Raw genomic sequence first — 14,982 nt, forward strand, 5'->3', positions numbered from 1 at the left:
CTGAATCTTCAAAGAAACAAAAATATCCTAATTAACTAGTACGTAGTATTTGACTCTTTTCATAATGCATACAAGAGTTTCTTGGTGAAAGACTATGAATGATGAGCCGCCTTCTTGCTGAAGGGATAGATTTTTTTTCCTTATTCTCTCCCTCATTTCTGATTTTTGCCATTGTTCTCTATATTCTTCCTTCCCTCCTCTGTTTTTATCACTTACTTTCCTTTTGCTGCTATTGTGTTGTTCCCCTCCTCGTTTTGTAATTCTTCATTGTTTGTACAAAATAATACCCTTGTTTTGAAGTTTGCCAGGTTATAGTATAAACTGATACATTTTTATTTGCAGCTGATTTGAGTTTTGTGAATTTCATGGAAATGTATGAATGTACTATAGAAATATGATGTTGTACTTCCAGGAAAAAAAAATGTGAACAACTTTTCCATTAGCATTGAGGGGAAAAAAGAAGAAAAAAGATGTACAGAGAGAGATCTGGTGACCAAGTACTTCAAGCTATCAGTTCCTTTAGTTGGCACTAGTGCTTTGAACACTTATGAAAATTTATGTTTTGAGCCAGATGCCTCTTTATAATGTTTAGAAATTTGGAAAAAGTTGAGTTCTTCCTTTGGTGTCGATATTGTGAAGCAGGTGGAAATATGTCTCAGTACTGGCACTAGAATAATGTGGTCTTACGAATTTCCATTCTCCATGCAAACATTTATATTCAACTGCTTTAAAGGAACTTTCCTTTAGATTATAAGCTGCTTTAACATGGTTTATTATATATTCACGACCGAGAAAAACAAAACCTGGTTTCACTTAACCCTTCATTTGTGACCTGTGGGCTTAAGTGGAAAATAAGCCTTGTACCCAAAGTGAACTTTCCTGTTTTTCAGCTTCTTGTTTCTCCACAAAACAATGAAATCAAGTGGGTAGACTTTAGAAATGACATACAGACAATGTTTTGGCTCCAAGAGCTGTATTGCAAACAAGAGGCCCGCTTAAGCAGTCTGACATTGGTATTTCTTTTCTTTAGTCAAGCTGCACCTCCCTTCAAGATTGGTACCTGATTTTGACCATACCTGAAAAGACACTCGGGCTGAACCTGCAAATCCCAATAAGCAGGAGCAGATTGCTTGGCTCGCCTTCGCTTTGTGTGGCACCTCGCAATAATTAGGTAGCAATTAGTGGCTTAAAATTGCAAAAGAAGGCTTGGCATGGGATTTTTTTTTTCTTTTTTAACCGTATTCTAGCCCTGTCTTACTTAGAGTTTTCAGCCACCACTGTAATGCCTGACATCAATGTTTAATCTCCTGGAGTGCCTGAGGCCACGTGAATCGTGGGTTGTGCCCTCTGTACCAGAGCATTTGTAAGACTATAACAATATACGGATCTAAAATCCTAATGTAGATAAGGCTGTTAAATAGGTGGGTATACAGAGCTTCATTTGAACACAATTTTTATGCTAAGTGCAACTTTCTATTCAGGGAGATTGCATCTAATGAAGAAATTACAGTTTATTTGAAAAGAAACCTGTTTTGTTTCTTCTCTTAGACTTTATGGCATTTAAACTGACATTTTCAGTAGGTGCCAATGATTTTCTTTTTTGTTTTCCTTCTAATTAAATTAACCCAGCCAATGGCATTCTTCTATTATTACTTTGGAGAAATCCTTGTTTTGTATTGTGTACCTTAAAAATAACTGACTCAGATTGTTCACTAAAAGCATTACAAAAAGCCATCTTCTCAAAACCAAATGTGCGATGAAAACTAGTAAAATGTTTAGTTTAAAACTTGCATAAACTGAAACCTAAAATATATTTACAGTTATTTATTTAAAATTAACCACATGGGTTCAGAGCAAAGGTGATGCTCTGCTCTCTGCCGATATATCCTGCTTTTGCAAATAATATTCATATTCATGAATGGAAAACCAGGATGGGATTAGCTCTCTACTGTCATGGGAGAAGCTGATAAGCGCAGTGTAACTAGCAATCTTTATTTGCAAGTTAGACACCTCAAACAGCATCTAACTTCTTTTAAAAATGAGAGTTGGGAAGTCTGTTTGGTGACACGTGCTCAGGAGAAATGCAAATTAAAAAATGGCTAATGATGAGATTGTAACTGGGCAAAAAAAAACGATGTGCAGGAATGTGAGAGGGAAAAGTAGCCTCAGGTCTCTACTGCAAAAGAATCACCTACTTTTCACCCAGCTTGCCCACAAAATTAAAAATAAAGAAAGCAAGACATAGGTCTACAAGCATAGCAATATTAAAATAGAGTGGCAAAATACTTTGTTCATATTTTAAAGTCTTTCCATTTGCATCACAAATCCAGATACTCCTTTTACCTGGTACCAGTTTAAATAGAAGACTTATTTTTAAGGACAGAATCCTTATTATCAACCAAATGATTTTTTCTGTCCCATTTAAGGGCTATTTTTGGATACTAGAAAATGCATTTAGTCCTAACGTGTCAGTTCAAGAGTAGATGTTTTCTCTGTGCCTTTTAGTTCTGTTTCTATATTCTTCTTTCCAAAATTCTTGTTTCTGGTTAGCTTTATTTTGTTTTGGGCATTTCCCAAAGACAAACAGGCTGACAAATCACCGCACTTTTCCAGCTGTTTGCTACTGTTATGATTTGCCTTTAAACCAGTAGTTATAGAAACACGTCTGAAAAGTTCAGAGATCATGCTGAAACACCTATTAATTTGATTGAAAGGTGGAAAAAGAAACCATGGATTTCATCTTTTATTTTTAACTTGAAGTTGTCATCGGTTTTAGAATATTAACATATTTTAAGGAAAGTATGGGTTGTCGCTTCTGCAGTTCTATTTAAAATATAATTCCAAACAAACTAACATTCTTAGTAGAGAACATCATGAGATAATATAACATGTTCTTTCAAGCTTATGCTTCTGTGCCCTTGGATGTACTTGGCATTATAAATGAGAAACTGTTATATATCAAATATACATGTTAGGCTTTCTTTTCAATTTTTCAGATTGAAAATATATAAAACACAAAAAAAATCAAAACAAGACAAACATCTGTAATGCATTTGGTAACCACAATGCTGAACATGCTTTTTGAGTTTATTAGCTCGGTAAGGAATAAGTTGTTATGGTAATTTCTGTAGAGAAGTTAAAGTGTGTTACGTATTAATAACAAACAATAGATTTGTTCACTCTGCATGGGTGGGCCGAACTGAAAGAGTAATTAAAGCATGGTGTTGTGGAGAATCAAGGAGTGGTTTTAAATATAATTGTGATTTGCAAATAAAATATTCATGGAGGTTTTCTTTAGAGCTGATAGGTACTCCCTAGATCAGCTCCTTTCCCTGGAGCCAGTGAGAGTTTGCTTTGAGTAGTGATAACGTTATCGTGCCCCTGGCTGATTATAAAATACATAAACAGTTGTAAAATCTGAAGAAGTTTGAGGTGAATCAGATTTGAAGGGTAGAACCCTTCCGTCTTTGCAGTGCTAAACCTACATGGGAATACCCATAGCATGCAAATAAAGTCTATATCTAAAGTCAGATTTCAAAGTGTTACTGATAAGTGTTTTAGATGTTGCTTTTACTATACAAAAATGTAGATATTCTGAATGGTAGTGACAGTGTACTCTTTTAATTTCTTCCTTAAGGATCCACCCACTTCAGTTTCCCTTGGACTCCGAATGGAAGAGATGATTTTCAATTTGGCAGACACACATCTATTCTTTAATGATTTAGAAGTAAGTGTTCATTATTTTAAAACACGTCATGATTATTTGACATTTCTCTCTAACTATGAGTTATTAGATAGTTTGAAAATCATTTTTGGTCATGTTGTTTTGCTATGGAAATGCTAGAAAACAGCCCTATATGAGTTAGTCATTAAAAGGTATAGCAATAGCTACACTAAATGTCCACATTGGCATCTGAAGGTTGCAGTAGTTTGAACGGTAGCTTTTTGCCCCCACAGGTCTTTGTGTTATGATCACAGTAGACATCTTGTAGAAGTGGAGACAGAGACACCAAGCCCATCTATAAACATTAGAATTCAATAGTCTGTCCAGGCCATTAAATATTGAACTTCAGCCTCTATAAACAGTTAGTCACTGGGTACAGATTTCTCACTTACATCCCACTGTGGGCAAGTATTACCTTAAACCTCAGGGAAATCATTAATGTTGCATACGCTGTCAGTCTCCGTGGCTTATTACACTGGGTCTTCTGCCTTCCCCGGTGGCAGGTACCATTTGTTACGTGCTCGGGTTTCTGTGCTGCTCCTGGCTGTCTCCTGCAGCACGCTGAGTCGCTGGAGTGCGACTCACAGCAGGGGCTCTTGCAGCCAGCGCGGCCTCTGGTTCGGCCGCTCTCATGAGATCACTCCAAAACTATCTGATCTGCTGAAAGAGACTGTCACCATCATGCCTGGCCGTTCCGCCTTGAAAGGGAAGAAAGCAATCTCCGATCATATTTTAATAACAAGAAAACATGAAAACAGTCAGATTTCTTTCCCATCATAATGAAGACAGCTGTTTATTTAAAATCCAACTGTTAAGCAAGCTTGTGGTGGGGCTGCCAACACACATTAATCATCAAGTTGTTGTTTTGCTGGATTTTAGAAATGTGTGTTATTCCAGACAGGCAAAAGAATCTAAAAGATTCAAATGCAACTTTTGCTGATCAAAGTTAATTGGCAGCAATTGGCCTTTAAATATTTCCTGATGTTTCCTTTTTCAAAATCAAGCAAAATACACCTTATTTAATAGATGAGCCAAAATCATTTGAAAAATGCCAGTGTGTGATAGACCTCAAATGCGGTTTGTCTAACATCTGTCCTATATTTTGATTTCTTTTCATCTAAAAAGAAACCACTCGCAGATGAATTGGCATCTTGCAATGTAATGAAATTATTTAAATGTGCTTTATTTTTTCTTCCATTCCTTAGTGAAGTATTTATTTTTATACTTACAATAAAGGACATGATTTCTTGCAATTTTAAAAAAGTGTTTCATTTCATTAAGGGTATTTAAAGATGTTATTGTTTTGGATACAAGTAATACCATTAGTAAGCGATATGTATAGGATTGATTTTCAGACTTGTAGAAGAAAAAACAATGCTAGTTATTTTCCAGATCTGTTTCTGATTTATGGCTGTGTTACATTTTATCCAGAGCAGGAAGAGAAAATGCTACCATATCTTGCCAGCGTGTTCAGTAAAGTTCATAGTGTTTTCATTTGTTGTGCATAACCAGATATTTAATAGACATGTAGCTACTTCTCGATACATGTGTGTAACTGTCACTGACTTTAATGGCAGATAATCATATGCATTTTAGGGCGAGTAGATTATCTTCCAGAAATCGGTATGTTATGGCCTTAGCATTACATCATAGCATTATATTCACGGAAGAACTTTGAAGCTATGAAAAAAATACTGCTGTGTGTCCTTCTCTAAGTCATGGGAGCTCACGGCATTGGCTTGACTCTTTGTGATTCCCTGGTAATGAGGAAATTAGTTAAGTGAACGAGAAGATACAGCACGGTACCTTCTTTGCATGCAGCACGTGTGCAGGTGAGCAGTTGTGTTTGTTTGGGTCAAGACCAAATTCTGGATTTTGTCTTGGGTGCGCTGGGAGGGGGCAAGGAAACCATCCTCCCCTCGTGCTCGTCTGATCCGCACTGCATCACAGCAACTGCCCTGTCCTGCTGCGCTCCTACAGCTTTTAGGATGGTAATAGTCAAATTTCATCTGAGCTCTTCAGACAATAAAAATAGATAACAGTTCATGTGGGGAAAGGGAGAAAGGAAATGTCCATGCTACTCCCTGGTGGCCACATGACCCCTGTGAAGTTTCATTACTCTTAAGATAAGAATAGGGGAATGAAGTCATAACTGAGGAACATGAACTTTAATCTGAAAGACAACCTGGTGTCCAGAGGAGTGAAGAACATGCTCTGCCTGCAGAAGAGTGGGAATGTGCTTATGGATTGGCAGAGGTCTACAGAGGAGTATAGAGGAAGGAGCAAGCACAGAGCTTGTACTGTGCATGTTAGGCCTAGACCTGGCCAAAGACTAAGGCTTTCAGTTCCCTGGAAATTTCTTCTTTCTGAAGTATCTTGTGGACACATGGTATTATGGAAAGAACGTACCCACCTGGAGCTGCTGACTGTCCTTGTGGAGGTCACCATCAGTAGGACAGGCCTAGTCCCCAAGCCCTGTGGATTTGGAGGAAATTCCCCACATCCACCCCAGACACTTTTAAGTTCTTGGGTCTGTGGCTTGGATGTTCTGGCAGCTTGACCGCTTTCCATCAAAACTGTGGGCTGTCATCTCAACCATGCCTCAAGCTCAAAGCATCATTCCTCCTTTCTTGCTGCTAAAGGACTGATGCTGAAGGACTCATAGCTGGTGAGGTCTGTCTGAATTAGTGTGTGGATTGTTGCGGGTTGAGAGGCAACTCCACTCACCAGCCCCAGAGGCTTCGGCATTTCTGCCTGGAAAGAGCGTGAAGGATCTGGATTTGAGAACGTGTCTAACCAGCAGTGTAGATTTATCTTTGAGCTTAGGCAGAGTCTAAAGAGGGAGCCTGAGAGGTGCTGCTCCCTGCCGCCGGGCTTGCAGGCTGGCAGTCATAACTTTGCTTTGTGATTCACAGTTTTCCAAACACCACAAAATACTGTTTTCTTTCTTTTTTTTTCCCACTCATCTTTTTACCCATCACTTTCCAGAAGGCTCTAATCTGAACTATACTCCTGTCACCCAAGTTAGGGGAGAAAAAATTTTTCTTCTTCTAACCTGCTAAAGACTGCCTCATATTTTGAGTGCAAAGGACAGAGTTGCAGTAGGAATCTCCAAAGAATCACTTCACCTGCCTGTTACCTAACCAGCTTTTCATATCCTAAACTTCTCAAACTACTAGAGATTCATTTATTTTTATTAGGTTACATTATAAACTTCAACAGTGATTCCATAGATTGCATAAATTGATTCAATGCTAATAAGCATATTGGGGCATTCAGAACTCCAGCTTATCCATCTTAATTTAGTAAGGGATAAGGCCAGGTTAAATGAATTAGCTAATTTCCTATATGTTGTTGTAGTAATAATAATAATAACAACAACAACAGTGTGCTTTAAGGAAGGTTTTTTTTTTTTTTCCTCTGTGAATATCTCTAATTTTAGTGTAAAAAAATCTGTGAATCCATTGCTTGGTATTTTTCAAACTCGATGAAAAAATTTAGTCAAATCTCGCTCTCTAGTTCTGATGTAAACATTCTGTATATACATAAGTGACCTATACTCAGATTTCCAATTAGTTATTGCACCTCACTGTGTTGCAGGTCTTCTATAATGGCTTAAAAAGGAAAAAAAAAAAAAGAAAAAAAAGGAGAGATTGTTTGTTTCACTTTGCGTCCATTTCTTTGGAGTAATGAAACTAATTCCAAATTGATATATTAATTTGAAATACTGAAGTAACATTTATAAACTATTTTGCAATGTGTTAAATGTGTATGACAAATACATACTGAAAGGAAAATATTTACTAATGTATAATTTGGAGTAGGCACTCTCACAAGCAATGTTTTATTGTTTTAACTGTATTTTTATAATTGAATTATGGAAGTATAGCAGGCTAAATAAAAGCCAAAAATAAGTACAGTGTTTTCAAAACATAGACTCTGAAGTCCCTGGAGGTCCAAAATAGGTGGCTTCACTTTAAAAAATGGCAGGCACCTGTTGGAAGTAAATGTGACTAAGCATATCTTACTGGTAAGCCACTCCGTTTAAAAATATTTTGTGACAGAGAGCATAAAATACAATATTTTTATGATATTCATGGACTAATTATGAATATTAGGTGTTTTAGAAAGTATGCTAAAATGTTTTATGGAAATCAGAAAATTTATGATTGAACTGAAAGGTAACATCAACCCTTTGCATTTTTAAAGATTGTATGCATTTAAGCTTTTATATTGGCGCATTTCAGCATTAATATTGACCCTCTTAAAAATTAGTCTTTCATTTCTTTGAGGTACCGAATGCCCATTATAGCTTGATATGTTATAGGAAGAATTATGTTGATGAATGGACACCTTTTCTAAAAAAGTGAATTCTCTGCTTTGCAAATTCTATTCTAAATGATAATGGCTCATTAGATCTGTTCTTTAGAAAGCTGTACTCTTCTTTACTGCAGCTGGAAATATCACTTTACTCATTTCCCAGACTGATTTTTTTAAAGCCTTTTAAAAAAAATCTTACCTAATTCTTTTTTATAAATAAGATACTTTCCTTTTATCTAAGTGATGAATTTTATTACAGGCGTTAGAAATCCAAATAGTTTGTAGTTTTCTTTCAGAATTATTTGATTTCTCTTTCAGGTTTTTTACTCTATTTCTCTTTGTTCATTTCAGATTTTCTGGGAGGGTTCTTATGAGTTTATTTTTTTTTTCCAAAATAAGATTTTACTTTATTATGAAACTATAAATAATTGCATTTTGACACCTACAAGAAAGGAAACAATGTGTAACAGCATGATAAAGATGACTGGCATTCTGTTTCTTCCATTAAGGATACATAATGCATAAGAGCTTCACAATCCGCTTTTGTTTGTGAAGTCCCCATATGCTAAGTGCTGATATGTTTATGAACGTCAGTTATTCTGAACGACAGTATGGCATGATTTTTTCAGCTACTTTAGTATCTCTTAATGATAAAAAAGAAGAAGGAAATGTATTAGGCATTACTGTAAGGCAGTAACTTTTGCTCTTCAGGAAAAATAAAAGGCAGTTAATGTTACGTTCTAACAATTAGCATTAGTGAACTCAACTACTTTCTTTACATTTGCCATTGTAGCTATAAAGAGAAAGAACAAATAAGGGCCGTGAGAGAGATAGTAGCCTGGAGATGCAATAGAGATTTATATTCCATTCTCACACAGAATTTTTACTTCAAATCCACTTGGATATTCATTAGTGTGCTCTAGATGGACATTCAGAGCATAGTCTCTTCTGTGATTAGAAAAGAGCTGCATAACTGCTTGAGGATAGAAGCAGGAGCTTTGTGTTGCTTCAGTTTAATCCACCGTTAGAGCGTTGCATTGGCGCATTGCGCCAATCCAGCCCCCCTCAAACGCTGCTGCCTTCGGGGTGCAGGTCATGCCCACGATGAGCAGCTCTCTGTGCTCTGGGCTGCAAGCAGCAGCTCGCTCCCCACTCCTTGTCAAAGGCCAGGGATCCAGTCTTGGCCAGGCCTTGTTAAAACACCACAAGTAGAAAGAGAAGCCTGCTGAGCTCCTTTGTGCAGAAACAGCAATTCAAAACTGTATTTTATCTGAGGTCATTGCTCGAAACTCTGAACAGGCTAAGCACTTACAGGTCCTACTGCGTGCATTTTGCATATATGTGTGTTCAATGAAGAGGCCCGGGATCCATTTTTTGTAATTGCTATTAATTTGTAAATGCTCGTCAATCTTTTTATTTCCCCTCTTTATGCCTTCATCCCTTTATCTACGGAAAAGATGATAATAATGATGATAAGGGTGGTATCACTTGACAGATACTGTCCTCAAGAGGGAATCACAGAATTCAAGAATGGCTGAGGTTGGAAGGGACCTCTAGAGATCATCTAGTCCAAACCCCCTGCACACGCAGGGTCACCTAGTAGAGCACATGGCACAAGGTGTCGTCCAGGTGGGTTTGGAAGATCTCCAGAGAAGGAGACTCCACAAGGAGCCTCTCTGGGCAGCCTGTTCCAGGGCTCTGCCACCCACCCAGTGAAGAAGGTCTTCCTCACATGGAGGTGGAACTTCCTGTGTTTTAAGGGAGACAAGGGAAAGGAAAGCTAGGCAGATGCTGAGGCTGGAGGCTGGGCTAGGTTTACTGTGTATAGTAGTAGCTGACTTGCTGAGAGTGCTTCCGTTCAGCCTCTTCAGCTTCTTACATACCTCAGGGACATTCAGGAATAGCCTCTGTGTTGACACAGAAAATTCATGGATGCAAACAAATTACAAAAAAGATCTAAAGTGACATAAAACATTGCACATAGTCATCCAAGAATTTTTCCATTTTTCTATTGCATTTCATGTATTTCCTATTGTATCTCATTTTCATTTTCGATGATTTTTGATAAGTTGGAGTTGTGCAAGTTTGAGTGATTCATGCACACCATTTGAAGTCCTCCTTTAAAAACCACTATAAAAATATTTAGATAATAGGAGCATTAGTCACCATTAGTCACTGCAGTATTTCGGGTGGCTGTGGCTGTGACCTAGTGATCACTGTGAAGTCCATGGAGTCTGATGTTTGGTAAGCAGAGACTTCTGTTTGGGAGCCTGGGATTTTGCTGCATTACAAGTAAGCCAAAGAGTAGGGAGGCACGCTTAGTGATGAAATGCATTGATTTATCAAATTATCCCACATCGTAAAGGGCTTTTGTCAGTGGCATCCATGCTAATGAAAAAGGATTTGTGATTGACAGCAAATTATTTTCTAGTGGTATTAATCCCTTTAAAAAAATTTATACCAAAAAAAAACAAAACATGTTTTGTCCACTTACTCACCAAATTGCACATTCAGAAGTCTTCCTTCAAGTGAAAGACTATAAAAGTCTTTGTCCCAAACCCAGCAAATGAAATATCAAAATTTACAAGCTTTTTGTGAGTTGCTACCCCTGGGTACCTTCACACTGCAGCTTGGTCAGTAGAGCCTGAAGCAGCAGAAGGCAGGTTTAAAGACCTGCTGCTCGAGGTGATACCGAATTGAAGGGCAGTGGTGAGGTACTGCCAGAAAGAGAAGTACAGAGACAGCGTCAGCCTCTGGGCTCTCCAATCTGCCCTGGCTACGGTCGCTTTAACTGCATCGCTGCTGGGCTGCAATCTCTGGCTCTGAATTGTAACATAAAAATAGCAGTGTAATTAATGACTATCCCGTGCAGAGCCGATCCACTGCTTGATGGTTCAGTGCACTTTAGATCCCAAAGCAGGTTGTGACGTGAGTCATCCCCAAGGCCTCTTAGCGCCAGAAGTGCCGTTTCAGGTTGGAATAGACCCTTTTAATTATGAAACTCGGCCCAGTAGTCTGTAATAGTAAAACAATGGAACCTAATGAATGTGCAATTAGCTGATATTAATGGTACAAGAGGCTAGTGTTACTATTAGTGAAGGTATTGCTTTCAGTTTATTTGTGCACGAAGAGCCTTCTCTTTGACTTTTAATATTTCAGGGAGCTGGCGTGAGCAAAATGTTTTATACATTTTCTTTAAACATTATGAATAGCACTGGAACAAGAACCTATCTAATACAGATGTAAATACTATAGTTATGACTCATTCTATATAACACATTCATAGCTTTCCTAAGTAATCTATTATTGATTTGTAACCTCAAAATCTAAGTTTCGCAAATTCAAATAGCATTCCTGAGCAATAGATTTTGTGTTTGGGTCTCTGATTTAGCTGACAGATGTGTAAAATCTCATGCAGCCAGTCAACCCCCTCATGCAGCTGCATATGCTGAATAGCGTGAGTTATTCCAGCTAAGATCAACATTAATTTACACTCAAATATCTTTCCCAGCCCACCCTTTCCATTCATATAGTGCAGTTATTTTGTGCTGATTCCACCACTTTGAGGCAAACTTCTTTTCCATAACAGTCTCTTCCATTCAAAGTGGAGAAGAGAGCATAACAGTCACCTTTAAAAATATATATATTTTTTCATGTTGCTTTAGGTTCCATCTTAGACATCAGGCCACAGATTCGCATTGGTCATGTTAGAGTGCATTAGTCTCTGAAAACCTTGTGCCTTTTATTTTAGGAAAGCTTGATGAAGTCAGTGTCGTCCTTTTGTGCCTTCTTCAGGGCAAGGCGGCATTAGCCAGTCGTAAGAGTTAAGCACAAAGGCCGGATACTCAGAGCAGGCATCTTAGCAGTGCTCGTGGTAGGTAGTTGCTGTCAACATCTTCCGCCTCGGCACGGTTTTAGCCTGAATTTGCAATGTTATGAGTGCAGATTTGTGGCATCTTGCGAGTTTGCACTGGTGTGCCTAGTTGTGACTAGCAGGATTCTATTTCAATTGTAGGGAGATATGCACATACATGTATTTTAAGCAGATCTTGTTTTGTGCTTTTTTTTTTTTAATTTGGTAGAAATCATATAAAATATTGCTACAGGGAGAAAAATTAAGTGTCTTTCATTCATTTTCTTTGAAAAGCCCGAAAGTAGTGCTTGAAGTTGGTTCCCAAAATGTTTGAGTTTCACAGTCTCTGGAGATTTCTACTGTTTCAGTGTGGTTACAATAAGGGCTCTATCTGAATTTCATCCAGTTCAATGGTCTAATGAAACTTTAAAGAAGGGGTAGGGGGACTATTCCCTTTACTCATTGTGGTACCACTTTAGGTTCTCTGCTTTAAAGTAAAATATGACTGCTATTAATTGTCTGTATTTTGAAAATTTGTCTTTAGGTATAGTCATGGAGCCTAGTTATTCTGTAGCTAAACAGAGCTATCCAAAATTGTACTATTAAAAAGTATTTAATAAGGATTTTAAATATATAAATTAAAAGCAGCAACAAAAGAACCAGCAAAATACTGAAATAATGAAGTGTTTTGTTTTAATTTTTTTTCCACAATCCTCGTTGACTTACAGCAGGGCAGTTCTGTCAGGAAGTCTCTCTCTGTACCCTTTCTGAATGTTGCTTTAACTAATATGCAGTTATGTGACTAGAATTATTATATATTCAATAACAGTGAAATACAGACTGTTGACACTAATGCTAAACTAATACTAAAATACTGTTGCAGCAAGAAGAAAGAGGTCAAATGTATCTAATCAAATGAGCCTTTCAGAATGCTAAAAATATAATTTGTGAATTGAAGGTTCTCCTGTTTTTTTCTGTGCTTTTGTATAATTCCCATCACCAGTGCAAGAGGTGGATACACAGGGAAATAACTTGTTCTTTAACATTGCTAGACACAGAGAAAAGCCAATTGCAGCCATTTCTAAGTGTTTGATCTCACTGAAATGTTTAAAAAATCAGTAAAATATTTTAATATTCATTTATAGGACAAATATGTGTATATATATATATATACAAGTATATGTATTTAAAGGATATTTACAAATACAAAATTACTATTATGGACATCTCTTGGCATAAATTAAGCCATAAACAAAAAGCATTAAGAATCAGAAGAAAAAGCCAATGAAAACATGGACATAACTTTTTTTTATTCCATCACATCACTTTAATAAATTCAGATATAAACTTGAGTATAAGCAACCTTGGACTCCCAAACTATCAGGAGAACTCACTAACAAAATAAATGTCTCTCTCCTGAATCTAATCTACACTAGTGTTTAATAAAACAATTATGATGACTAACATCTTTCACAAAGCTCATAGAGCAAAGGTTTTCTTTTTTTTTAATTATTCATTATGTTGTAAATATATATATCTTTCTTATCATAGGAAGGGAGGAACATAGGAAAAAAAGTGTCATTTGAGTGGAAACTTGTATTATCATCAAAAATAGTTTCAAGCATCTATGCCAATATAATATTTCGGTCTTGGGAAAGGATCTGTAATTTAAAATATAGCATTATATACTATGAAAGAACCATGACTATTGTTTGTTTGAATCCAATTCCATCTCTTTTTTTTTAATTAAAAATGACATACTATGAAGAGGTGATTTTAAAAATAACAAAAATACATTTAATAAAACAAGATAAATCAGCAACATGTAATATAGATTTTATATATAAACTTCATGTGGTTATACAAAGGGTTAAGCTGTGTGATTTCAGGATAAAAGGTTTCCTGAGTTGACTATTATTCCTATGGTCTGCCAACAACTTTGCAATAAATGGAATGATTTTTATGGGAATGTGGTTATTCACAGCAAGACTACAGTTGGTGTCAGTATGAAAAATTCTTCTTTAGTAGATTCTCTCAGCAGGGATAACAGATCTAAAAGAAAGGCAAAAAGTAGTTACAGAGTGCTCTGGCTGGTGTTGGTGACAAATTATGTTTACAGAATGATGGGTTAACCCACTGAAAAGGAAGAAATCAGAATAACAGTAAATCAGAGCTTTGGTCTTTTGAGTACTGCTGTTCCAAAACAAGATGCTTGTAGTAATGTGCCTTGTTTAGTAGCTGCCCTTTCTCTTACCCAGAAAGCAGGTGAAGCTTCCAGGCTTTGAGCTGCAGTTGTGCAAAACAATTCTGCAGAAGTCAGTAAAATTACTGCCAAGTTGTGCCGCTGCCTTTGAGATTACAGTCTCACTCGTAACATAAAATACTGCAATGTAGGAGTTACAGTAACATTTTTCACTTCTGATTAGATTTTTTACTAAGGTATTCTTGGTATGAAATTTTCATTTATAAACTTTTTGATGTATTTTGAAATATTACTAGAAAGAGTGTACTGTGTTAGTCACAAGTGTCCAGAATACTCTTTAAACAGTTGATTAAATCAGTGGAAATTCCATGATAACTCGTTTTATCTCTCATTAAAAATGAGGAGTAATAAAGTTGCATAGAATTTAAGTGGTTCTCCCAAAACCGTACAACAATTTCACGGGTTTAATCATTCACTCATTCATAAATAAAGTTGCTGAAGTGTCTGTTTTTTGTTGCTGCCGTGTTGGTTAGGATTATTTTTGTAAGAAATGCTTAGCAGCTGTTTAAGGGGTAAGCAGCACCACTGAGTGCATCCCGCCCTTAGTTTCTGTCATGCACAATTACCCCAGCTCTATTTAAAACCGTTTCATTTGCAAACCTGTCACAGAGCTTGGCGAGACCTCAGTGTCGCACTGAGGCATGAATTTCCTTTGTTGTGCAGAGATCACCAGCGATAAACCAGCAAAAAAGAAAATTAGCCTCACTGTGCCCGTGTCAGGAAAAAAGTGTTTATCAAGGACAGAAACACAGTGTTGGTGATAGGTGGGATTAATTTCTCTTGAGGTGAACAGATGGGTTTATTGATCCAAAAGCAAATATT

General features: G+C 37.0%; 1 protein-coding gene across 10 annotated transcripts in view; it reads left to right on the forward strand.

Moving 5' to 3' along the window:
• Positions 1-14,982, forward strand: part of EYA1 (EYA transcriptional coactivator and phosphatase 1) — a 79,404-nt gene that overhangs the window by 42,033 nt on the left and 22,389 nt on the right. For 8 of the 10 annotated variants that reach the window (XM_088520330.1, XM_088520331.1, XM_010225437.2 and 5 more), the window contains one exon: positions 3,638-3,727. The exons of the other annotated variants lie outside the window; for them this stretch is intronic. In XM_088520330.1, the coding sequence (XP_088376456.1) occupies positions 3,638-3,727 (90 nt within the window). The remainder of the gene's footprint in view (positions 1-3,637; positions 3,728-14,982) is intronic. 10 annotated transcript variants of the gene reach the window in all.

This window comes from Tinamus guttatus, unplaced genomic scaffold, assembly GCF_059628265.1.
Source record: "Tinamus guttatus ecotype Peru unplaced genomic scaffold, ASM5962826v1 Tinamus_guttatus_pri_ptg000086l, whole genome shotgun sequence".
NCBI lineage: Eukaryota > Metazoa > Chordata > Aves > Tinamiformes > Tinamidae > Tinamus > Tinamus guttatus.